General features: G+C 41.3%; 1 protein-coding gene across 4 annotated transcripts; it reads left to right on the forward strand.

Moving 5' to 3' along the window:
• The first annotated feature begins 3,162 nt into the window (after nucleotides 1-3,162).
• On the forward strand, nucleotides 3,163-24,689 carry tdrd5 (tudor domain containing 5). Of its 4 annotated transcripts, none has more exons than XM_049587723.1 (18): nucleotides 3,163-3,431; nucleotides 5,356-5,599; nucleotides 5,767-5,975; nucleotides 6,207-6,513; nucleotides 6,811-6,980; nucleotides 7,365-7,448; nucleotides 8,178-8,234; nucleotides 10,010-10,172; nucleotides 11,164-11,336; nucleotides 11,426-11,631; nucleotides 13,340-13,549; nucleotides 13,666-13,732; nucleotides 15,278-15,478; nucleotides 17,688-17,822; nucleotides 19,339-19,404; nucleotides 20,594-20,779; nucleotides 20,897-21,080; nucleotides 24,118-24,689. In XM_049587723.1, exons 2-18 carry the CDS (start codon nucleotides 5,356-5,358, stop codon nucleotides 24,174-24,176), a joined length of 2,721 nt encoding a protein of 906 aa, XP_049443680.1. In that variant the 5' UTR covers nucleotides 3,163-3,431; the 3' UTR covers nucleotides 24,177-24,689. The 4 variants fall into 4 exon arrangements, with proteins under 4 accessions (XP_049443680.1, XP_049443684.1, XP_049443682.1 ...); XM_049587727.1 differs by having other exon boundaries at nucleotides 11,444-11,631; XM_049587725.1 differs by lacking the exon at nucleotides 3,163-3,431 and adding an exon at nucleotides 3,557-3,659.
• Nucleotides 24,690-25,683: the final 994 nt, after the last annotated feature.

Consider the following 25,683-nt stretch of genomic DNA (forward strand, 5'->3'; position numbering starts at 1 on the left):
AAAGTTGTGACATCAAGTATTAAAGATACGGTACAGTAATATCATAATGATACTAAGTTATCATGGACAAGTTAACTCTTGATCTACAAGCCAAAAAAAACCCAAACAAAATACCATCTCTCTCCTTCTGCTTCCCAGATCCAGAAGGTGTTTGGTATATGGTAGACACACATGGTAGCATAGCTGCTATATATAAGTATATATGACCCAATAAAATCACTGACATCATTGCTTTGGAAAGTTGTTGGAGGTGCGTGCTAGTGGGTGTCCTGTAAGGAAGTTTAATTGTATGCCATTGAATCATGCATAGAACATGCTACTTGAGTGCATGTCATATATAATATAAAGCATACATACAAATTGCATTCAAACCATTATAGCTCCAGATCTTTGTGTCACTGGGTCCATTTGTTTGGATTGCATTCCTTCTCTGGTAAAAATCAGTGCCATTCAGATAGGTTTGTAGTCCAGCATTCAGCTTACAGCTGGGATAAATTGTGTCACTGGAGCTCAGGGAGTCACAACCTCTGTGGGAATGTGCAGACTCAGGTCTCTGCTGTCCAAAGAGCTGATGCAGTTTTTTCTCTGTTTTTACAGGAAAAGACACACAGCATACTCCCTGATAGATCCCTAATTAAACTGGAATTTAATTATGTGGCCCAGATGTTTTTTCTGCTACGGAAGTCCTTAGTCTAATTGTGTGCAAACCCAGGCAAAGGGAACCAGTGCCTAGGGCCTATGATCATGCAGTGACCAAAGGGCAGCCCCCTCACTCTGACATCTCTCTCCACTTTGTGCATGTATAGGTCCTGTTTGTGCATGTGTGTGTCTTTCAGACCTGTGTGTAATTGACAAGCAAGAGTGAAAACATTGAATTTCCCCTCAGGGGATTAATAAAGTAAATAAACTTAACTTAAACTTAAGCCTTGGTTGAATCGGGGGCCAAGTTCCTGGTGGTCACAAGTCCATGGCCAAATGTGTGAGTAAATATGGCACTTAATCCAGCATGAATAAATGATGCATGAGTACCCTGTGAAATCCTGAAAGTAAGTAAACGTTATCCTGATATCTAGACACTGAATGTTCCGGGAAACAGGTTTGTTTTACAATTTATCATCCATATTTAAACATATTCAATAATTTATCTTACTTATATGCATATTTGACGAATGTTAAAGATGTACCCTGGGCATAGATACACTCTGATACGCTCTAATTTGTATGACTGCATATATTTTTCCATCCCAATGCTGGTTGTAAAGAGAAAGCTTAAAGCATAGTGTTCCCTGACAGTCTTCCATCATACTGACCCGACCCAACCCTGCTTAGCTTCCAAGATCGGGTGCTTTCAGGGTGGTATATGGGTGGTATGGCTGGAAGTGCCTGTCTACTAAAAAAGGTACATACATGCAAGGGCGTTCTCCAAAAAAGCAGCTGCTGGGCTGTGATGACGGACAGCTGCTTTGGTGAATGTTACTGATGGAAGTGCAAGTTGGTTTGGCGCCATGTAAATAATGCCATACTGTGCCAAAACAAGGGAAAACAGAGAGATTTGTACTTGTTTGAACAATTTACCAGAAATCTGAAGTTTGGTGTAAATGTTAGCGTGGGCCCTGTTTTTCTTCTGGTTGTCATTATAAGGTGCTAGCACTGTGTTGTACAACTCCAGGTATTCAGACACCAACATTATCAGGTTGACACAGCAAAATCTGTGCACATTTAAATGGGTGGCAACTGTTTCATAGCCCAGCTGCTATGTTCGAAACCGCTTCACCTCTGCTACCTTCCTCTCATTGAAATGACTGGAGGCTGCCAGTTATCGTGTGGTGGTATGAAAGCACTTTAAGGTGCTAGAGTGCATAAAAAGGCATGAAAATAGAGCTTGTTCATCAACAAAAGTGTCAGTGGAGGAACCCGGGATCCCCTGACAGATGTCTGGGCTAAGCCCCAAATATCCTTAAATCCTAGAAATGCCTCTGCATACATGTGACTGGCCCTGGATCTCCTGTAATTTTGTAGAAGTGGCCCTCGAGGAAAGCACGGACATGAATGCTTTTGAGGACTGAAAAGCTTTTTTTTTTTCATTTGGAATGCCTTCCAAGAAAAATGTAGAATAAATATTTATGTCTTGAATTTCATTTTAAGTCACACAAGGTGGGCTGTTGTGTTGCTTTGAAACTATGCGAATTTTGAAAAGAAGGAAGCGGATGTTAGAGCTTTATTTGAAAGTATTGTAAAGAGGGACATCGTTGATGCCGATGTCGGTAATGAAAACTTTTTGTTGCTGGCAACACTCTGATTAGTTTGCTTTTACATTTTTGGTTGGTCTGTTGATTGTTTGGTTGAATTATTTGCTTCATTATTTATCCATTCATCCATCCATTTTCGTAACTGCTTATGCTCTTGGGGGTCACGGAAGGGCTGGAGCTTATCCCAGCTGACATTGGGCAAGAGGCAAGGTACACCCTGGACAGGTCACCAGACTATCACAGGACTGACACATAGAGACAGACAACCAGTCACGTTCACATTCACACCTACAGGCAATTTAGAGTCACCAATTAACCTGCATGTCTTTGGACTGTCGGAGGAAGCTGGAGTACCTGGAGAAAACCCACGCTGACACGGGGAGAACATGCAAACTTGCACAGAAGAGCTTCCTCCAGGGATTGAACCATATATATATATGTTCATTTATTAATTCCTTATTTATTTACTCACTTGGTTACTTATTGTTTGCATATTTCTTTGTTTATTTTCTTACTTATTTATTCAGTCATTTATTTTCTCATTTGTGTGCTTGTTTATTTCTTAATTTGTCCTTGATTGATATATTTTGGTTGGGTTTTTGTGTGCTAAATACTGAAATGTGGATTTTTGTGTCATACAATCTGTTACTTCAGTGTTTACATTGAAAGAGGTTTTTTCTGACTTGTTATTTTTCATGGTTGACTGTCAACAACAAATGTATTTTTTGTAAAATTCTGAATTTTTATAATGAAAAGATAATAATATTAATAATAATATAAAAATAATTAATGCCCCCGATCTTGGAAACTAGGCGGAGTACTGCAGCTTTATCCTACTTCAGACATGGGCCTGGTCAGTGCACATCTCTTTACAAGCAGTAGAGGGCGCTGCTGCAGCTTCAGTGGAGACAGCCTGAAACAGTGGTTTCAAATATTCGAGTCCCGTTGTAAAGCCTGAATTTATATATTTATATTCATATTTACTGAGAGTGTGAAGAGGTTTTGGAGCATATAAGTTACCTTTTCACCGAAGCTAATTGTAGCTGTTTCCAACGCTACTTGTGCTGCTCGTTGCCGAACAACGCGTGTACGGCGGTGTGCTAGCAGCAGGTGTGGAGCGTGTGGAGGACTCAAAGGCTCAGATATCGTGGGAGGATGCGGCAGACATATTAAAGACTTAAGGTAAAGTTGTCGACACAATATTTTCGGAAGAATTTGAACAAGAAAATACTGTTCAGGACCGTGTCTGTAGTTAAACTGTGTATTAAATGCAGCGGCCAAACGTTGGCAGTCAACTATGCTAAATCCCCAGAAGGCTCTGTGCTTCAAGATGGAGGCTAACGTTCGTGTTTGCTAATTTAACCTTTGAGTCATGTGCGGCTGGTGGCGGTGTGTCTGTGCAGAGCAAAGGTAGCTTGGCTAACGAGATTTTAACCGTGTTTATGGTGTGTTAACGTTATTTGAGTAAGGTTATTAGAGATATAATGACAGTTTCACGTATGCCTGCTACTTTGTTAACAGTTAAAGAGGGCAGAAAAGGGAGAGGTTCAATTCCCATGACCTCAACTGACGTGATCACCATCCCCTTGCATTTGTGTCTGTTTTAAAGGGCAAGTCCTAGCGCCAAATTTAACCACATGGTTTTGTTTTTTTAAAGCCAGGCTAATTAGATTGTACCGGTTTATTATTATTATTATTATTATTATTATTATTTTTGTTGTTGTCTGCCGCTTGAGCTCAAATTCCCGTGAGCTGGAATGAGCCAGAAACCTGAAACTTGGCCCAATGATTGGAAATGATGTGCATCAACTTTTATTAAAATATGAGCCCAGTCAGCCACATGGTGGCTTAAAAATGACTTTTTTGGGAGGCCACGCCCCTCACACCATAAGTCTGATTGACTTGAAGTTTGACACACAGGTTCAGCTCAATGTGCTCTACCAAAAAAAGCCTCTGGGACCATTAAGCTCCGCCTGACTAGATTTTTTGCTAATTTGCATAATTTGAAAAACAGTAAAATGACATAAACTTTTACAATTTTGACTCTATCAACACCAAAGTTGGTACACAGCTTTGGGAGATGACTAGACACATTTCTATTACAAATGAGCCAGATTGGTCAAAAAACATGGCCGCCACTGACCAATGAATCTTCGCTGTGGGCGGAGCTTAGAATTGATTGGCCATAACTCCCACACCCTTTGACCTATCATCACCAAACTTGGTGGGTGGGTCCACAATGAGACTTGGAAGCTGCCTACCAAAGCATTTTGAGCTCAGCCTATAGGGGGCACTATAAATGCCACACATCTGTATCTCAAAGACCATTGGATGGAATTTCACCAAATTTGGTATGCATGCTCTAGGGGTGGCTATTAACTAATATCTTGAGTGCCATGTTGATAGGTGAAAGTGGGCGTGGCCCATTCGTCATTAACCGTCATAATTTGTGTTTTATTAATTTATGACCAGCTGGAAGGACCTAGGGACATGAAACGTGGTACATGGACTATAAATGACATCCAAATACTGCTCAAAAAATTTGGTCCCAATCGGCCTTATGGGGGCGCTATAATTATCTCCAGTTTTCTCCCAAAATTATCATGATCATGGAACTGTGATTGCTTAAACATTAAAATACCTATTGAAACTTTGAAATACGCATCAATAGGTAAAATTTCAATTTATGTTTTGATGTTCAAATGGAGTCTCTATGTGAAAGTATACCACAAATGTTATTAGCATGTAGGCTAGCTGAAAACCTGATTTCAAGAAATGTGTGACTTGAAAAGTGTATGTATTGCTTGGAACTTTCAAGGACAGAGTGGGGAACGTCTTGCACTACGGCAGATGAGGGTCACGGTGGGTGGTGAGGGTCACGGTGGCTGGTTTGGGGCGGAACAGGTTAGAACCCGCAGATTGCCGCTCGCGGCTATATTTTAAAATGTATATGCAGCAAAATTGACTCAAATCAATTATACTGTAGCATTTTTAACCCCATGTCATCATTGCTGACTGTTTTTCTCTTCTCTGGTGTCCCACCCACCTGGTTGGGTTGTACTTACACTATGTTTTCTTCCATTTCTCCTCTTGCTGTGTTCTCCAGATGTCAGCAAGCAAAATGAACCAGCAAGACACTTTGGAAAAGCTGAAGAAGGATGTTCGTTCCTTGCTCATCTCATCTAAGATGGGCTTGGACCCTGATCGGCTCAGGAAAGACTATTGCACCATGTTGGGGCACCCCATGCCCCTGAAACAACTGGGCTTCAGACACATCATGGATATGGTGAAGGAGATGCCTGACGTGGTGTCGATTAACTTCAGGCCAGATGGGAGCATATATTTAAAAGGTAGAGTCTATTTATTTGAGCGTGTATTTGTCTCAGTTCAGCATGGAGTAATAATAATAAACTAAAGCATAGCTATGTTCAACACATAAGTCCTCTGAAATATCTGCCTATCACAAACCTGAACAAGTTAAGCTTCATGCTCTCACCTTTATATGGGCGCCTTGCAGCTATTGGCGACGATTCCACCCGAAACATCGAGGAGCTCGTGGCTAAGCAGCGCACGTCCAAGGCCGACACGAGGAATAGGAGGGGTGTCAGCTACTTCTCGCCCCGCAACTCTTACCTGTCCCCCCAAGTGGTCCTTCCAAGAAGAGGTCGTGCTCCTCCAGCTGTTCCTGCTCAGCTGAGGACACAGCTTCGCCTACTGCTCTCCCAGGTATGACTTGAAGGTACTCCGTGAAGTTTTGTTTTCTCTAGCCTCATAATGTCTGAATTGTTTACATGAATTTTGCAGTGCACTATTCAAATGAACTCTGCAAAATCAGAGAAGAAGAGCCGTGAGTGACTGTTGTGCTTGTTTGTTTATTTATTTTTCTGACAAAATCATGGAGCTCTGTCACTGCAAAATGTTTTCTTCTTTCAAGTAACCATGTGCCCGCTCTTACAGGGTCCACTGAGGTTGTCTGACCTGGAGTCCACCTTCCTGCGCTGCTTTGGCCAGCCGCTGCGTGTCCACAAGTACGGCTTCTATTCCACTGGAGAGATGCTGGAAGGAGTGGCGGACCTGGTCCTTATCCGGCAGGGCAGGCTGGGCTCAGTTCTGAGCCTGAGGGAACATATGCTGCCCAGACCGCTACACAGACCGTTCAGCTCACCAAGGAGGACTGAGCAGATAAAGTCAGAATCGCCTATAACCGACAAGTCAGCCTCCAAAGGGCTGAACAACAGAGCTCAGCCACCAACAATACCCCCAGGTGATGCATTTACACATTTTGAACATCTTGCCAGAATTTGTCTCTAAAGCAATCCATACCCACAGCCTTTTCAAAAATGATTTAATCTGCCCAAGTTGCAAGTATTTGCTTAATGTTAATGGGGTCACTACAGCAGTAATGACAAACTAACACACTGTTCACACTCCTCATATTGAGTGATTTTATTGTGAGTTTTTGACAGAAAAGCGCTGAGTGAGGGTTTCTCATATTTTATAGAGTTGTTATCTTTTGCACCAGTCTTAATTTTTAATCAACATTTGTGTTTTACTCCTGTAGTCCCAGTAAAGCAGAGTCCTCTGAACCAGCCTGCTGCTGAGACTACTCCAGGCCCTGTCCATAAAGAAACAACAACTGTCACTAACAAGCCACAGATGGTTGAGAAGAAGCAGGAAGCGGACACAGAGCTCTGCCAGGATGGGCGGCTCTTTCAGAATCGTGTCCTTAAGGTAATAAAACACAGTGCCTGCATCTTAAAGCAAGGCATGAGAATGTTAAATTGGGGGGGGGTTGAATATTTAAAGGTGCATTTATTCAATATTCCATCCTGTGTCTTACTGCATGAAACTAGATGCATGGGTAACAATTGGTGTATAAAAGTTCTGTGTATGTGTGTTTGTGTTGCAGCTACAACTTAAAAGTCTTGTTTTGGCTACATGGAGCTTTGTTAAGCATTCAGAAAATGATTGGTCAGGATATATTTTGACAAGCCATGGCAGAGATGCATCAGATACTTCAATATCACTGAATGGCATCATCAAGGATTATGGAGGGGAAGATGTTTTGTATGAAGTACAGTTATCTTTGTTCTTTCAACTTAATTTCCCTTTCAGCTAGAAAAGGAGCTTCGTCAGCGAATCGTGGAGAATGGAGTCGCTGGCACCATTAGCCAGGAGCTGAAGGACAAGCTACAAAAGGTCAGACTTCCTGCTAAGTTCTAAGCAGTCACTTACGCCGGATTTCCACTGGATGCGTGTCCGTTGCGGAACGGCAGCGCTGGTTATCCGCTGCGTGCTCCGCTGTCCGTAAATACCCACCGGCTGTGTTTGCTGTGCGGAGCGGTGCAGCTCCGCCGGAAGACATCTCGGTGCACTGCTGTGATTAATATCTCCTTGTCTATGGTGTTAACGGGGTGAAATGATGTCTGAAAACCTCTGATCTGTTGACTTCAGGCCTGCCTCTGCCCATTATATAGTTTTCAAGGTGTGGTGCAGGGAAATATGATCCGCCATGAACACTGTGTATTTTGTTTTGAAAATTAACCGGATGTTTTATCGTGTTTCTGTGCACGACTTCCTGCCCGGCACGATCTGCTCTGTGCTGAATTGCTGCGTTGTGGTCCGGTGTCTGGCAAAAATAGAAGTCCTGCGTATCTGTTGCGGAGGGCTCCGGACTGCCGGAGCTGTGACAGAGCTGGAATGCAGCACAGCCGCAGCTGGTGGAAACACACACATTGACTAGTATTGAATCTTATCAGCTCTGCTGCCGTGCCAGAGCAGAGACGCAACCAACACACATCTGGTGGAAATAGGCTGTTAGTGTCACTAGTAATAACATGCCTCATATATCATGGCTAGAATTATTCATGGTACAGAAAGTAAACAGGGCACATACTTAAAAGTCTTTATGTTCATGACTCTCTACAGGTTGTACGTCAGACGAGTGGTGGAATATCTGTTCACGATCTGCCTGCTGAGTACAAGGTAAAAAAAAAAAAAAGTCATTCAGTTCTCCTGTTCATTGTCACATTGAGTACGGTTACATGATGGCTTCTCATTCAGAATGAAATCAATCTGAATGAAATCTTCCGGAATAAAAGTCTTTCCAGGTAGTTTACATGGGAAATATTCATTCCGAATGAGGGTTTACACGGAAGATCAGATTGATCGCCTTTTAATCGCCTGTATTCGGGTCCGTGCAAGGTTTAGGGCAGGGAAGATTTCTGATTGGATAGGGGGCGGGGAGGATGTTATGTGTTTACGTTTACCGGAAGAAAACACTGTAGTCCTCGCTCCGGATAACAAGATCCTTGACAACGCCGTATTGAAGCAGCAGTAGACAACAACCTTGTTCTGCTAATGCTTCGTCTGTTGAGGAGGAGAAGGGAGGTAGAATGTCGAAGAGGGGAGATGACCATGCTGTGGTGAATGGAAACCGGTGAATGCATCGAGTCCGACTGCTCTATCTCAGCCCACTGCCATGTGCGCTATATACGTCATCGTGCCAGAAGGGCAGGTTAGCGAGCATGCGCAGAAAGACTGGAATGAACTTAAAGAGGAATGAGTGTACACAAGTGCAAGAAATCCTTTCATTTGGAATTAGAAACGGAATATTCCAGCCCCTTACATCGGATTGAATTTTCAATCGCATTGGCCATTTTCATTCCGAATTAGGTGTTTACAAGATCACTTTGAATAGGAATGAACTTTCATTCCGAATGAAAAGGGAATTAAACTGTCCATGTAAATGTACTGACTGTCACATGAGAGTTTAAGGGTGCTTTCACACCTGTCGTTTGGTTTATTTGATGCAGACCAAGGGGAAGAAAATGATACACTGTTGCATTTTCGTTCTGGTGCAGTTCCTGTTCATATTGACTTTTTACAACTAAACCAAAAAGGAGAAAACATAAAGTAATACAGACCGACAGGTAGATCGTTGATAGGACTGTTTTGGCGTTTGTCATCCTGCATCATCAGGACCCACATGGGGGAATCAGCTTCCACTGTCTGACAGAAGTTTTAGGGTGTTCTCACATATAGTCCTTTTTAAATGCACCCAACTCAGTCCTCTTAAAGTGCACCAAAAAGTAGACCAACAGAAAAGGGATTCAGTTCTCTTTCTGGTAAACTTCAGCTCTGATGGGACCTCAGTCCTCTTCCTGTTCACACTATAGCCTACATAGCTTTGTTTTCACTTTGACGTGGCACTGTAGTGCAATTATGAAGCCCCCTCGCTTTCAGGTGAACTTGAAACTGGAGGAAAACCTTAGCGTTTCTGTATGCTTAAGACTGTTTCCATTTGATGTATTCTACATTCCACATCTGGAGATGTGCAGTATCTTCTGTGGACCAAAGTACTCCTCGTCCTGCATCCTTGCAAGTGTTACAGGCTGACGTGGTTTTGTCTGTTTTTCCAGCGCGTTTTAAGTGAATTGCACCGCAGACATGAAACAAACTGAACTCAGACCACCTTGGTTCGCTTCAGAGGGGTCGGAGTTCTCTTGGAGTATTCACATATGTGCGAAAAATGCTGAGTCACTGCTCTGAGTCCACTTAGAGGGCTGAAAAGGACCAAGTATGAAAACACCCTAAGCAGCATTTTAAGACTTCTGACATGTCACAGAAAGCTCACGTGTTCTCACTCACATTTAGCTTCCCAGCCCTCTGATAATTATTAGGAAACAAGCTAACTAAACAGCTCAACTAAGCTGTTATTAAATCTAGATAATAATGAAAGATATTATTTTGCTCCTCAGAGGCTTTTTGGCGAGGATATTCCACTGCTGCAGAGCGGCTTTGTCAGTCTCACCGAGCTGGTTGGTGCCATGAGTGACACCTTCTACCTGAGACCTGTAGTGGGTGACAATGGGCAACACTGGATAGTCATGGACATACAAGACAGTGATGCTACACATTCAGGTGTGTATGTGTTTAGATATCAACCGTCAGTATTACCCTAATCACTTCATTAGGTGTGGGATAAAATCTGTTGGGAAAATAATGGACATCCACCTTCTATAGTTATTTATCCACTACCAGTGTCCCAGTAGGACACCTATCTTTGTTTGTTTTTCATAAATGCTTTTGTAATCAGTGACCTATTGTAATAAATGGTGGTGTCTAGGGCTGTCAAAAAAAAATTGAAGTTCGAAAGATATTCAAATATATATTTTTTATAAATTTGAACCTAAATTTGATAAATCGAATATCATTAATAATTAATTAATACTATTAATAATGTTGTATATCATGGCGAATCCCGCTTGGGCGGAAATGGCTCGCGCACAAGCTGGGCCAGAGAGGGACGCAGACCCCCAAATTCCATCGGATGCTTGTTGGTTGCATCTGCGCACGCAGCGGATAACTAGCGCAGCCATTCTGCAACGGACATGCATCCAATGGAATTCCGGCGAGAGACGGAGGAAGAGACGCCGACGGTGCAGTCCGCTGCGCCAACACCACCCACTGTGCTGTCCGCGATGTGTGACCTGTTCAGGGAAACATACAGGGAGAGTGTTGCACCTGCTGCCTCCCTGCCTACCCTTTTTGAAGAAGAGATGAAACGTTACCAGAATGAGACACCACTACGAGCCGACCAGGATCCACTCTTGTGGTGGAAAACTACAGGTGCACTGAAGTACCCAAACATTGCGCGCAGAACGGGTGTTTTCATCCGAGTGTCACGTTCATATTGTTTGTTTTTTGTTGTTGTTGTTGTTGTTGTTAAAAAAAAAATAATAATAAATTTGAATATTATTCAAACTGGACTAAATGAATTTGACAATATTCAAACGTCATTTCATGGTGCTTTTGACAGCTCTAGTGGTGTCTGAGATACCATGCAACAAAGTATTCTTGTTCATCACTGTCTTTAAGTTAAGCAGGAAATATATTTTTCTTTATTTTGCAGACTCAAAGGTGACCAAGAGATTTGCCAATGGTGGGAAGCCGCCAGTGAAGAGCCACTACTTCAGTTGTGGAGAATCTCCTTGGGAAAGCACACTGGAAGGAGATGATGATGATAAAGTCATCATAAGGAGGGAGGAGCTAGATACCAATAACAATTCCAAGACCCAGGAAATGGTTAGGCATCTTCTTTTTCATCATGTTGTTTGTTTTACATTACTAGGCTGTAAGGACAAGTAAGGACTGTAAGGACACTGCTGTCTCAGGTGTATCCTGTCATTCAGGTGCACTCCAGCCCTGCAGTGCCCCTGGATGCCCTGCAAAGTCAACGTCTCAAACCGCCGACACGCCACGGTGCTCGAGAGCTTGTAGAGGTCCTGGTGGAACAGGTGGAGACACCCGGACATTTCTACATCCGCTTCAGTGAGAGTGAGGAGGCCCGAGCTATGGAGGACATGATGATTGAGATGAGGTGGTGAACATGTTAGTGGTAGCTTCGTCAAAACAATGACGTAATAACATTTCCTATACCCATTGCAGAATTGCAGTGTAATCAGTGATATAATGCATAATAATCTGATGGGCAGTTTAAATATCCATGTAAGTGTTTTCTAAAAGTGGGTATTACCATTTTGTGAACCAAAATTAACTTGGTCATTTAGCTTGACCAATATGGGTCAAGCTAAATGACCAAGTTAATTTTGGAATAATAGATCATTCATTAATCGTATCTTTGAAATGTATTTCCTCAAATTTAGTTCGTCTAAGACTTGAATTTTTTTAAAGACAATAAAAAAGAAGAACTGAAAAGGAACTGAATTAGATACTGAGCACTCAACCCTTGTTTTAAGTTCAATGTAGGGCTGGGCGATATGGACAGAAATTCATATCGGTATTTTCAGGCTGCCTGGCGATACACAATATCTATCTCAGTTTTCAGTTGCAAGTCAAAGCCACATTTGAGATGTAACAAGCAGTTTTAAAGAAAACGGACTGCGATCAAAATAAAATGCAAAGACAGGGATTTCTTTTCCCTGTTCGAAAATATGCAGCTGCACACCAGTTACACCTCCAAAACACTAGTTGTTGCCAGGGTTTCTGTGAAGTGCTGTAAAGTTTAGTTGATTCAGAACACACCTAAAACACACATTAAACATGGCTTAAGTACACAAATCGGCATCATCATAACTCACAGCATTCACAGAGAAAGCACTTGTCTTTATCTGTACACATTTTTCCCACAAATACAACATGCTAATGTTATTTGCACAAGCCTATTGCATTTTACATTGCATCAATTAGGCTAGCGGCTAGCGACCTTTTCCTCTACTCATTTGAAGCCAGGGACAACAGCAACATTTAACAGAGGTAACGTTACAGAATTCGGCTCCGTTACATCTCACAAGGTTCACTGACAAAACAACTGTCTTCTACTAAACATGTTTTCCAAACAAATATAACATGCTAACGTTATTAGCACAAGCCTATGGCATTTTACATTGTAGACAAGCGGAGATTTCCTCTGCTGGTATGAAGCCAGGATAAATCACACTCAAGACTTAAAATGCTATTTTGTGGAGGCTTCATTGTCTTCAATATTTATTGTTTCTCAAAAGCTTTGTTTCCACTGAGGGAAATGATTTCAGCTTACAAAAACAGACAGAAGGTCTGCGTTGCTGTGACGTGTAGTTACATTTCTGTGGCGGTCAGGCTACGACTTCAAAAAGTGTTGCTAAGGAACTTGTGAGTGAGTTAGTGGGGTGGATCTGTGCAGAGAGTGTGAGAGGAGAAATGCACACTGGCATGCGACATGTAACACAACTTGGCCCTATATCGATATAAATGGTGTTGTCTAAATTTATATCTGGCTTGAAAATATATCAATATATTGTACATAGTTGTTATATCGCCCAGCCCTAGTTCAATGCAACAAGAAGTTTCAAGAAAAGCTTTTGAGGAGGTCAAATCATTTTCTGAACTGTCTAGAAGACACTATAAAACCAAACACAAACAGCATCTATAAAGATGAAACGGGACCTGTCTGACGTGTAATAGTAAACAAAATGTAACCAACATTGTCTCAATGTAAACATTTACATTTTGAGTTTTCTGGTGCTTCTTACTGAGCAAAGACATCTTGTCTCTTGTATTATTTTTCTTTCTTCCTTTGTCACCTCCAGACGATGTTACACCTGCCCTGAGGTATCGGAGTGTTACTGCCTCCCTGAGCAATTTGTCAGACAGGGTCAAGTCTGCTGTGTGTCACCCAAAGGAATGTGGTTCTACCGGGTGGTGATCCATCGGATCATCAGCTCCACTCAGGTTGAGGTGTACTATGTCGACTTTGGCGATATAACTGTGGTACAGAGCGCCAACCTCAAGTTCCTCAAGTAAGGGGCATCTCACACATTTAAGCAGTTAAACAATCCAGCTAGTACTGCTGCTGCAAAACTGATCAGTGTCTGTGGTTTGCTGTGCTCCCTACTGTTCATCTCTGTTGCCTCAGGTCATGTTATTTGGCTCTTCCAGCACAGGCTGTTCCATCATCACTCGCTGGAATTAAACCGACCACTGTGAGTCTGATAGCATATTTGATAATATGTTAAGTTACAAGGTAAATCTGAGCTCTTCTTGTTTTTTCTCCTGACCAACCATGTGCTTCACAATAGATGTATGTTCAAATGTTTCACAAGAAAGTAATGACAGCGCAAAAAATGGTGACGTACTTTATTACTTTAAAAAAGTAAGTAAATATTATGAGTGTTTTTAGAGCTGCAATGATGAAATGATTCATTGTCAACTATTAATCATCAACTAATTTGACAATCAGTTTGGTGGATTTCTTTTAGAAAAGAAAAATTATTTGATTCTAGCTTCATAAATGTGACTATTTTCTATAGGGATGCACCGAAATGAAAATTTGTGGCCGAAGCCGAATAATATTAAATGCTTGGCCAAATACCGAGTACCGAATATCGTTGTTTAGTTTTTCATTAGTTTTTGCAGATGAACCCCCTCCAGATTAGTGTTGTCAAGGTACCAAAATTGGATCCCACGGTACGATATCAATGAAAATATCATGGTTCTGAGTAGTATCAGGATACCACAGCGAAAATGAGGCAGATGTGCCTTTTGTCATTTATAAAAAGATAAATCACTTTTCTATAATACATCAATGATATTTCAATGGAATAAATTACTTATTGACTACATACTTCAAAAACAGCATCAATGAGTGATGAACATAGGGGGGATAAAAATAAAATAAATGAATAAAATAAAAATCAACCAGGCACCCTCCTCCCCTGACAGTCCCTTCATAAGTAAAGAACAGTCCCTAAAGTGCGGTGAGGTTTGTGGGCCGTGAACGGCTCGTTTCTCTTCTGACACATCACATACCTGTGTTCGGCTGGCTCGGCTGTTCAGGTACTTCTGGGCAGTCATGACGCCAAGAAGACGATATTATTGGAGCCAACTTCTCTGACGCCGGTAAGCCGATGGCCGCCGTATTTGACAGGAATACATTACTGTCTGTGTCTGTGATCCCCGTTGAACCCACAATTGGTGGGATTCGCCTTTCGCTTCTGCTGGTGGTTGAAATCTGTAGGCTGCTCGCACAGCGTGTTGAATGATTTAAGCCTATTTTCCTCACTCAAAACTATTTTTAGTCGCAAATGCGAGTGCAGCGACGGACAGATCGCCGACATTTTACTCCGCCCGTCACAGCACGCTGTATGATTGCGTAATCAAAACACGCCGCTATTATTCAGCCTTGCTTTTAACTTATTACACCGAGTTTTTTTTGCAATATTCGGCCGAATATATTCGGTTACTGAATATTCGGTGCATCCCTAATTTTCCTATTTCTTTACTCCTTTATGACAGTAACCTGAATATCTTTGGGTTGTGGACAAAATAGGACAATTGAGGACATAATTTGGGGCTTTGGGAAACAGTGATCAGCAATTTTCACTATTTTAGCCCCAAGTGTTTTATACTTGCAGCTGCTCACATTTTTGCTCCTGCATATGTGAGTGATTTCAAACAGTCAAGCTGCAGATGTCACAAAATGTTCTGTGACTTTTATCTCTAACAGTGTTGTGGTTTGCCTCTTGCAGGGCAGCTGGACAGCTGAGGCCAAGGCCTCCTTCTTGAAGCTGTGCTCCGATCGCACCCTGGTGGGCGCTTTGGATTGTTACACCGGAGATGTGCTTCAGCTCTACCTGTGTGACACACAGACTGATGTTGACATCTACATCCACACTGTCCTGCTGAGCCAGGGCCACGGGACAGCCTGCAGCCCTGCAGCCAGTGCAGCAGTAAGTCACGCACACAAACCTCTTTTTACCATGGTAGTGATAAATATCATTTTCTTAATGGCTGGCAGATGTCTTTGAAAATATATTAAAGATACACCAGCACACCTCAAACATCTTTGTATGCAGTTAAAGGAGCAGTTGGCTTACGTGGCATCAAGTGGTGAGGATTACAGATTGCAACCAGCTGAAACTCATGTGCTAAACATGAACTCCAAGTTAGGATTCCTTAAGTGTTCATTGTTTATGAGGTTTTTACCAGGAGCCAAATTATCCACAGAGGTCTCTTCCTCACCAACACAAATGGACCAGGTCGGGCGTCAGTGGCTTAGTGGTAGAGCAGGTGCCCCATGTACAAGGCTGTTGCCGCAGCGGCCCGGGTTCGAATCCAGCCTGTGGCCCTTTGATGCATGCCACCCCCTTCTCTCTCTCCCCCTTTCACGCTTACCTGTCCTTTCCATTAAAGGCAAAAAAATAACCAAATGGACCAGGTGATTAAAAGATATCGCAAACATCAAGTATAAATTGTTGTGTCATCTTTTAAAGTCACCAGTATGACACTCGCATTGGCATTTTAGTTCTCCTGCTCTCTCCTATGGCTCTCTCCCTCTCACAGGCACTCATACATGAAGAAAGACTCACAAACACGATACTTCACACACACTCCTCCCATTCAGACCATTCTGTCCTCTGTGTGAACAGGTGAACCGTGTTTTTAATCACTGCTTCAGACGGCGACTACTTTGCAATCACTGAGCACCAGTGAGACTTGTGCATATATTAATATATGAACTTGGAGAGCTGTTAGTTTGTTTCCAGTTTCCAGTGAATAAATCATCCACATTTAACCTCGCTGCTGTAACAGTTTACCTTAATGACTTTAACGATAGTGTGAGCAGGTGATGTGTGTGTTTTTGTACCTGCAGGGCTCCAAACTGCAACTCATAGTTGCATTTTGCGACCATGGATCTGCTAACTGCTCACAACAAGTTTGACCAGAAGCTTCAAGTTCTCAGCAAAAACATCTACACATTGGGCCCGAGGCGATCTAATAATTTTGTAGTCTACAGTAGTTTAGAGGAGATTTCAAAATATTGAGAAATATATTGTGTATTGCGATACAGCCTAAGAATATCGCAATATTTTTTTAAAGCCATATCACCCAGCCCCAGTTTAATGTTTCACATGGGTGTTTCTCCAAGCTGTTTTGGTCCACAGCAGATGGGCGACTAGCCCAGCACTGGCTAATAGGTGCTTACCTCTTTCTCTGGTAACTTAAGATCCAGATGTTTTAGAGATTTTTAGCCAGAACTGAATTATTGTTTAGTGTTTTTCTGACGCTGCTGCTCGTGGAGGGGTTGCTGACTATGTTGGCTGACATGAAAACATGATGGGCTCTATCTAGAGCCAGTGTTCAGCTACTGTAGAAACATGGCGGTGCAACATGGCAATCTCTGTAGAAAGGGTTCCTACGCAAGTATGGAAAGTATGGAAAAGTATGGAAGTAAATTTGATCAATTTCCAGGTATTAAAAAGTATGGAAAATGAAAAATAAAGTATGGAAAAATATTTGTTTCCAGACTATTACCACTGTTCTAAAATACTGTTTTCTAAAATAGAAAATTAGGTATTTCCAAAAATAAATTAATCAATCCGGATCGTGTTTTATGCTGGGCCAAGCACAGTTTGTGTGAGAGCTAACGTCTCAGAAAACATACCGCCCCTTTTACCTGATTGACAAGTGGTACGTCCAGTTCACTGCCCCATGACCCTCCTCCAGCCCCCCAGGTATCAAGTTTCACTCCAACACTGCACCTTCGACAAGAAGACGGGTACAATGGGTAGATGCAAGTTTGTGGATAGGTGGCTTGACAATACCGTGTATAAATACTGGTTGGCCAAGGATTCCCAATTCACACACACAGCTAGATGCAAGCTTTGTGTGAAATCGTTTGACATCGCCAACATGGGGGAGAATGCGACTCTGAGCCACATGAAAGGAAAAAACACTGATGACGTCTCGTTACAATAACAATACACAATTATTATCAATTATTCTGATTATACTCTAAAAAAAAAGACTACAGACTTGTTTATATAACAATGGTATGAATACTGAAATACTGTGTATATATACTGTTGATATATGTACGTGAACTTTACACCCACTTCTAAGTAACTTGTACTGTGTTCTTCCTTTTTCTGTCCTTAGCTGTGTGTCCAGCCCCGACCAGTGAGTCTCTACCTGGGTGAGGGAATGGTTGACCTGCCAGAGATAGAAGAGGTGGCCATTTTATCCCCAAAGCAAGCAAGCATACTTGAAAGGTCCATGTCAGCTTCGCCAAAGGTACTGTACACACACACACACACACACACACACAATCTTTGAGGTTGCAGTACAGCCCAACAAAACAATACTGTCAGTACTGTTTAACTGGGATATTTGTGGTGGATTTGCAGCTTTATGTCTGAGTTGTATCCATGAGTGCACTCTCTTTGTCTCTTCTCTCCCTCCCCCACTCACTTTCTCTTTCTCACCCATTCTTTTAATGTTGGTGTAAAGCTTTTATTCTCCACTGTCCATAGCTCTTATCTTAGCAGCCATACTGTCACTGCTGCAGGCCCACGGCAACACCACACACCCTCAGCACACACACTGGCATACACACACACACACACACACACACACACACACACACACAGAGTCAGTGTACAGTACACACTCACATCCTCTTAGCGAAGGGGGTGGGTTCCAATCCAATGCTTCTTAATGTATAGTCACACTGTTTGGAAGGTCACAGCTTGTTGTTGGCCAATAAATAAGATGACAGCCAATCAGTGGGCTGTTTAATGGATATTGGATTACAAGATTGTGTCACCCTTATGTTAATGAGTGGATGGTTGTTAAACTGAGCATATACAGTAAGGGAGGATATTTCACAGTGTATATAATAAAAAATATACTGACTGAAATATACCGAGAAACAGTGGCATGACAATGAAATGATAAAGGAAACAGACGGAACAAGGCTACAGTAAAACCCCCTGTTGACTATTTTTTGAAATGTGCTTGTATGTTGTATCAAGTCTGGGAGGGTTTACGTCTGTAGTTTGTTGTTCTCTCCCTGCTGTCTTATTCACAAGTAGTAGAAATAATGTTCATAGAGACTGAAGATATTAATGTGCACTAGTTCTGAAATTAGACATTAGAAAGATTCCAAATATCAAATTTAAAACTAACTTGAGCCATGGTCTATATGAAATGTGTGTCCAGCTGATGAATTTTCAAGTCTTTGAGCAAAATCTAACACTGTGCTGCTTGTGCTCTTTAACATTATTCAGAACGTTTTCTTTGTTTAACCAAACATTGCAACACGCATAATTACTTTGATGTGAACATGAGTCATTAATCACACATCATCTGCTATGTCTGAGATACCCTTTAGACTTCTCTTATATTGTTATTTATACAATATATGTAATAAATAAAGGTCTAAATAGGAGCTTTATTGAAAATATTTTCCCTGAAGGTTAAGGTTTTATTTAGTTTATTTAAATGTCTTTATTTCAATAATATTTTCCTCTGATGGTAATGAGGCGGCCATTTCAAGAAACTCTGCAGTTCTTGGAACAGTATCTGAATTAACATGGTGATATATCTATTGCAATGAATAAACAGCATTTATGTAGACTAAGATAACATACTCTTTTACGTTTATATATAAAATGCTGCCAGCTGAAATCACTGACAGTGTGCCATATTAGTGAATGTGCGTGTAGAACATATAACCAAAGATCTGTACAGTAACATTTGCTATTGATGTATGAATCTGAAGGAAACAGGAAGCTTCTTGTTGTCTCAGGTTGAAGACATGGAGCAGCCCGCCCTGGAGTTTATTGAGGAAAGTGACGTCAGCCCCCATACCCAGGTATGACCACCTGACACTGACCTTGTCCACATCGACACCACCTCTGCCTTTATTCCATGTCTTTGCAAAACTTAGATGCTTTCAGTCTGTGTTGCACTTTACCATGTTGCTGGTTTGTTCCTTCATCATCTGTAGTGCAGCAGTAGCAGAAATCTTTAGGTTAGGTTTAAGTGATAATGAGTGTACTCTGATACACATTTATAACCTGTGGAGTATGGTTCAGATTATTGTTGATTCACACTGCTTTTACTACTGCAGTCACCTAATTTAAATAAAGGTTAGTTGGGTAAAATGGATAATGGTAAATAGTGATGTTTGTCTGTACAGTGGCATGCAAAAATTTGGGCACCTGTTGTCACAATTTCTTTTACTGTGTATAGTTAAGTAAGTAGAAGATGAACTGATCTTCAAGAGGCATAAAGTTAAAGATGGAGCATACTTTTCAACATTTTAAGCAATATTAGTATATTGTTTTGTACAACTTTAGAGTAAAAAAAGGAAAGTAGCACCATGCAAAAGTTTGGGCACCACAAGACATTTGAGCCCTCAGACAACTTTTACCAGGGTCTCAGACCTTTATTAGCTTGTTAGGGCTATGGCTTGTTCACAGTCATCATTAGGAAAGGCCAAGTGAAGCAAATTTCAAAGCTATATAAATACTCTGACTCCTGAAACCTTGTACCAGCAATCAGCAGCCATGGACTCCTCTAAACAACTGCCTAGCACTCTGAATGAAATAAAATAATTGATGGCCAGGAAGAGGAGACGGTTATAAGAAGATAGAAAAGCGATTTCAGGTAGCTGTTTCCACAGTTTGTAATGTAATTAAGAAATTGCAGTTAACAGGAACTGTGGAGGTCAAGTTGAGGTCTGGAAGACCAAGAAAACTTTCCGAGAGAGCTGGTCGTAGGATTGCTAGAAAGACAAATCAAAACCCCTGTTTTTAAAAGATTGAAATAAAAAAATAATCTTGAGCAAAATATTTATGAAAATTTGGCATCTTTAACTTTGTGCTTTTTGGAAATAAGGTCATTTTTTTTAACTTGCTTAGCTATACACAGTGAATGAAATTTTGACAAGGGGTGCCCAAACTTTTGCATGCAACTTAGGTGGACTAAAAGATTTTTACCAAAAACAATAGCATCAACAAACACCACCTAAGTCTTGTTTATTGCTGTGTCTCATTCAGGGTGTGGACGGCAGCCTGTTTGAAGCTTTACTTAATGATCAGTCCTTCAGCTCCAGTGAATCGGGCTGGGTCTCGACCATCAAATCGCCTCCTCTCAGCCCCTCCTGCCCAACCTCAAGCCCTCTTGCTCCTTTAAATTTATTCCAGACCCAGACGACCCCAGCTCACTGTGAAGCTGATCTTAAAGTGAGAAGACATCAGTTTTGTTTGGTTTTTTTGAAAGCAAAATCACTTGCTATGGTTTTTCGAAAGCATTTTAAAACACATATTTTGTTCATTAACGACACTTAATTCTGTTCTCAGACTCTGAGCTTGACTCCTCCACCAACTCCATCCAGCATTCATTCCAGCTCCCACTGTCCGACACCAGAAGAGGAGCAGCACCGGCCTAAAGTAGCTGCCCCCTTGTTGGTTAGGCCACCACCCATCCTGAGGACTCTTAGCCTCCACACCCCAGACCTGGGCCGAATCCAGAACTGCACTCAAGGTACATATACACACATACCAAGTTACTTTTTGAGAGAAGAAAACAATGTGCGCATTAGTCAAGAGCTAAAGCATCCAGTTTGCTAAAGTGTTAAGACTCAAAGTGAGTAACTGCAACAGATTCATATAAACAAGACTAGGTTAAAACCCAGTATATTGCAGGACCATGTATGAAGTGCTAGAGGGCCTTAAATTTGAAACGAGGAAACAGAAAGCTGTGGCCTATACTCAGTAATGGACTTTCACCGTGACTTTTGATTACAGCATGGTCTCTCTATGCATGCATACACTGGCCCCACTGCAGTACAGCCCTGTAATTCATGTAAATACATGTTAGTAAGAAGAACAGTACACTTAGACACCATCACACAGCAGAGGGGACCTGCTTTCTCCTGAGCTGCACCCACCCTTTTTGCTAGATTTAACACAACCCTCCCCTCTTCAGCTCCAGTGGGGATGCAAGTCCTAGTGTAATTGGTGGAGGCTGTGGAGCAGTCGACCACTGTTCACTGCTATTCACAGTTAGTAAAATGTCTTGTTGGTGCCGATTACCAAAAGAAGAATTTTGTCATTGTGGCAGAACCTGTTCCGAAGTGCAACACAATAATATTTAAATACATTTAGGACTCGTGTCATACAGACACCACTGTTCTTAAACTTCCCTCCGTCCAAAATTGCCATTTAGACTGCAGCTGGATACTTGATGGATACTAGCATGCAAATCCACCATGCTTTAATGCTAATGTTACAGTGGTTACTGAAAATTAGCTGCACAACGTTGTCACTCATCTGATGATAGCAATATGCTTTCCTATGCTGTGACAAGAGTGTGTCGATGAAGCATTAAGTTGTTAAATTTTACTCATGTAGCAGCTGTCTAGTTAGCAATCTAGCCTGATAATTGTACCTTGGTATTGTGCTACACTGGTTCCTGAAAATGAGGAATACAGGGCTGTCAGCATCCATGGCAGCCTATCATCAGCTGACAGGCTGACAGAGCAGCAGCTGACATGTCCATAGTCAGTCTGACCAATAGTGTAACTTCATCACAGACTTGTGCTGTTTGATTTAGTGTGAAGCTATTTCAATACATGTATTTATTTCCATGTGAATTTGTTGTTAAAGTGCAACTTTTGTAGGAGTAGTATTGTTTCTGTCAGTTTGCAGAACGATAATATTGTGGAACAGAAGTCCTAATGTACATGCAAAGGCTTTTTCCTCTCTCTTGCACACACACTCTCATTTTCTAATATGATTACAATGACCTTCATTAACCTGCACATGCAGAGAGAGAGAGGGAGAGAGAGAGAGAGAGAGAGAGAGAGAGAAGCCTTCAATGAAATTAGACTGTGTCCATGGTTGCAGAGAGGACGTATTGATTTCCATCCTGCTGCTTGCAGTGGTGGATGTACCTGCACTGAGAACCTGACACGGATTCAATTAGACCTGTTACCAGAGCTATTTGACCCAACAAGCTGCTTTCATTGCATTGCATTTGTCCTGATATCGATACACTGCTGCTCCACCATGCCTCTGCTCGCACAGTGTTAATGAAAAAAGCAAAACAAAGTGGGTCAAGGCAGATTTATCTACAAATCGCTTTTGTGAACTGTAGCGTTGCAAAGTGCTTTACACAGCTGTGCAAATACACAGATAAAAACACAAGATAGAAACAAGAATTAGTACATGACTGATTAGAAGATATGTTTGAGTGTGTGTCCTGAAAACGTGACGATATACAGATGACACACTTAACAATCTGCTGATGATATTCCCTGTAGTTGGTAGAAATGTTTCCCCTTCATACTTAGATCTCATAGAAGTGTTTTGTTTCCCAGCACGCCCTGAGACTTGTATGCCAGCTTTCCTCGGAAACCTGACATTGCAGAGACTTGACTCAATTTTTTAAGAAAATGTACACTGTTGCTCGCAAATGCAAAGTCGGCACTTGTCCCTTGTCACAATTCTGTTGTATCTCCTGATGCAGCTCAGTTTGTCTGCTCAGCATGTTTGTGACATGTTAAAGGGTCAGTGCTTGCCCTGTTGTTGAGCTGCTCCTTAGGAAAAAACCCCACTGTGGAATCTCTTCAGAGTATGGAGCAAGACTGAAAGTTGATGATTTCCTGGGTATATTTCCTGGGTTTTTTAATCTTGGAAAAATCTTGGAAGCCTAAAGAGCAACTTAACATGGGCTGAGAATTTCATTTTTGATGAGCTCCAGTAGTTGGAGTGCCTGCTTCGCTGGTTAAATGTTCCAATGTACTTAGGGTGTGCTAGGTTCACGTCTGGGTTCAGGTCCAGTAGAGCATAGTACTGACGACAGCTCACAGTGGGGGTGTTCAGAGATACAGATTCTGATTGGCCCAATTGGCCCACTGGGTTAGGGCTTGGTTGGGCTGTAATACACCCCCTAGGTTTGAATTGGGTCAGGTTCTCATCAATTTTTTTTCTTCCGCGTGGGGGATAGCCATGGCCAGAGGCATTATGTTTTGAGGTTTTCCGTCCATACATCTGTCCCATTCTCGTGAGTGTGGGTTTTTTTTTTAAAAACAGTGTCAAATTTGACACAACTGGCCACTTGGACACAAAGGTCAAGGTCACTGTGACCTCATCTGTCTCATTCTTGTGAAAGTGGTATTTTTCAGTCAAAGATGAAACAACAAAGATATGATGGGTTTCAGTTTGATTTGCTGTGCCCGCCCCATTGACTTCAATAGAACTGACCCCCAAAGTCTGGCACCAGTGCACCAATTTCTAACGTTGTCACTGACGTCATGACCTTTACTTCTTTTATGGTTTGCTTGCTTTTATTGAGGAAGTGACTTCCTGTGAATCACAGCTGAGCTGACAGTGCTCCGTCACCAGTGAGGAGCGTCACTACCAAAAGCTTCTGATTCATTTAATGACCATGGTGATTCAGTGTTGGCAGTTCAGTTTAAATATCTGTTGATAAAGATTTGTTCATACATATGGTGAACACGTCTAACAATAATACCTTTGTCTTATGTTCATATTATGTTTTTTATTCTGTTGTCCAGTTTCTCCATTCCACCTGCACAACTCTGGCATGCTATTTCCTCTGTTTGGGGCCAGGTAGGTCTCCTCCTGCCTCCATCATCCACTTAACATCCAATCCAACAGCCTGAATGAGTCAAAACCCAAAGGAAGGAACATTTATTCCTTAATAACTTTGACTACTAATAAAAGTAGGGACATTCTTTGAGAATCCAGTTTTGGAATCACTTTGTCAACAAGCACTTGTGTTATTTACTAAGTTAATTTTAATCTATGATAGATGAGTTAATTTGTGTATTAGGCTCTGTTAGTTAGTTTGATATTGGTGTAATTATAGAACTTTCTTAACAGTTAAGTGTTGGAAAACAAAGAATTCAGGAAATGGATGGCTGTTCTTTATAAATGTGAATAAGCTTGTGAATTCTTTTTGTTTTTAAAAACTTTTTCGTTGTGTTAAATGCCATCAAGATGTCTATAATATGTTTATAGTGTGATTTAATTTTCTTATACATATTAATATTACTGTTCTGGATGAGGTTAAAACATTTCAAAATACTGTTATAATGAACATTACAGAAAGTCATGACAAATGTAATTTTATTTTGGGAAATAAATCTTATTTGAGAGAATATTTTAGTATCTTTACTTGTGTCATATGAGACTTGGTAGTGGATTCTGTGGTTGTGGTTGTGGTTGTGTCATTTTTCTAACTTTGGAAACTTCTAAATCAAGCTTTGAATGTCTGTCGTCATATTTTATGTCATCATCACCCAAAACCCCCCTCAAAAAAACTCAAATTATATCCTTAGTGATTGATCAGATTAACTTAATGAGTCTTTCTTTAATTGAATTGGCTTAATTTAATGAATAAAAGTGATTTATGGTGCCGTTAGATTGCTGCTAGACTGCCTTGTTAAGGTAAGGGCATGCTTCCCTTTGTATGCTGTTTTTTGACCACAATGAAAATTATGTTTTTGAAGAGCTAACTGCCAACAAATGGATTGCAGCATAATATTTTATTAGGTAAAAATGTGAATTTTGAAAATGATTACATCTCCTTTTTTTCCAATACATTTTGAATTTTGGTTTACAATGTCCTGAAGTTATTGATAATGTTTGGAACACCAGTTGGAAACAATACTCCTTAGCCACCACTGGGGTCAAATTGTACAAATAGTATAATACTAGGAATATTAGTGTAGCCGCACCTTTAACTGCAATTGTGCAGAAATACCGGGATAAGAGGTTTACTGTTGGTTACTGTTTTGTTAACACATTCACCAGTGAAAGTAAAAGTAAAGCCAACCCCAGATTCACTCTCATTTGGCAAGTTTGTCTCGATATATTTGTGTGTATTTTCTGCACCCTGTCTCTTGGATGCCTGCTGCTTGCTGGCAGCCAGTTGCTACCTTTTTACTATGTCACCTGAGCGCTGTGGGGATACACGCCTGTAACACAGAAAATACGAAAACACAGGTAGAAGGCAAAAGCTCTGCAGAAAAATGCACCGCCGCACACTTCTTGTAGGTCATAAGTGATGATTGAGGGACATCACACTTGTAAAATAATTTTCAGAAACAATGCTTATA

This window comes from Epinephelus fuscoguttatus, linkage group LG10 (assembly GCF_011397635.1).
Source record: "Epinephelus fuscoguttatus linkage group LG10, E.fuscoguttatus.final_Chr_v1".
Classification (NCBI taxonomy): Eukaryota; Metazoa; Chordata; class Actinopteri; order Perciformes; family Serranidae; genus Epinephelus; species Epinephelus fuscoguttatus.

Bases quoted from the DNA above. Each gene is read 5' to 3' on its own strand.
- tdrd5 (XM_049587723.1), top strand. From the start codon at position 5,356: ATGTCAGCAAGCAAAATGAACCAGCAAGACACTTTGGAAAAGCTGAAG. The intron at 5,600-5,766 runs GTAGAGTCTATT...GGCGCCTTGCAG, and splicing joins TGGGAGCATATATTTAAAAG to CTATTGGCGACGATTCCACC. The intron at 11,632-13,339 runs GTGGTGAACATG...TGTCACCTCCAG, and splicing joins GACATGATGATTGAGATGAG to ACGATGTTACACCTGCCCTG.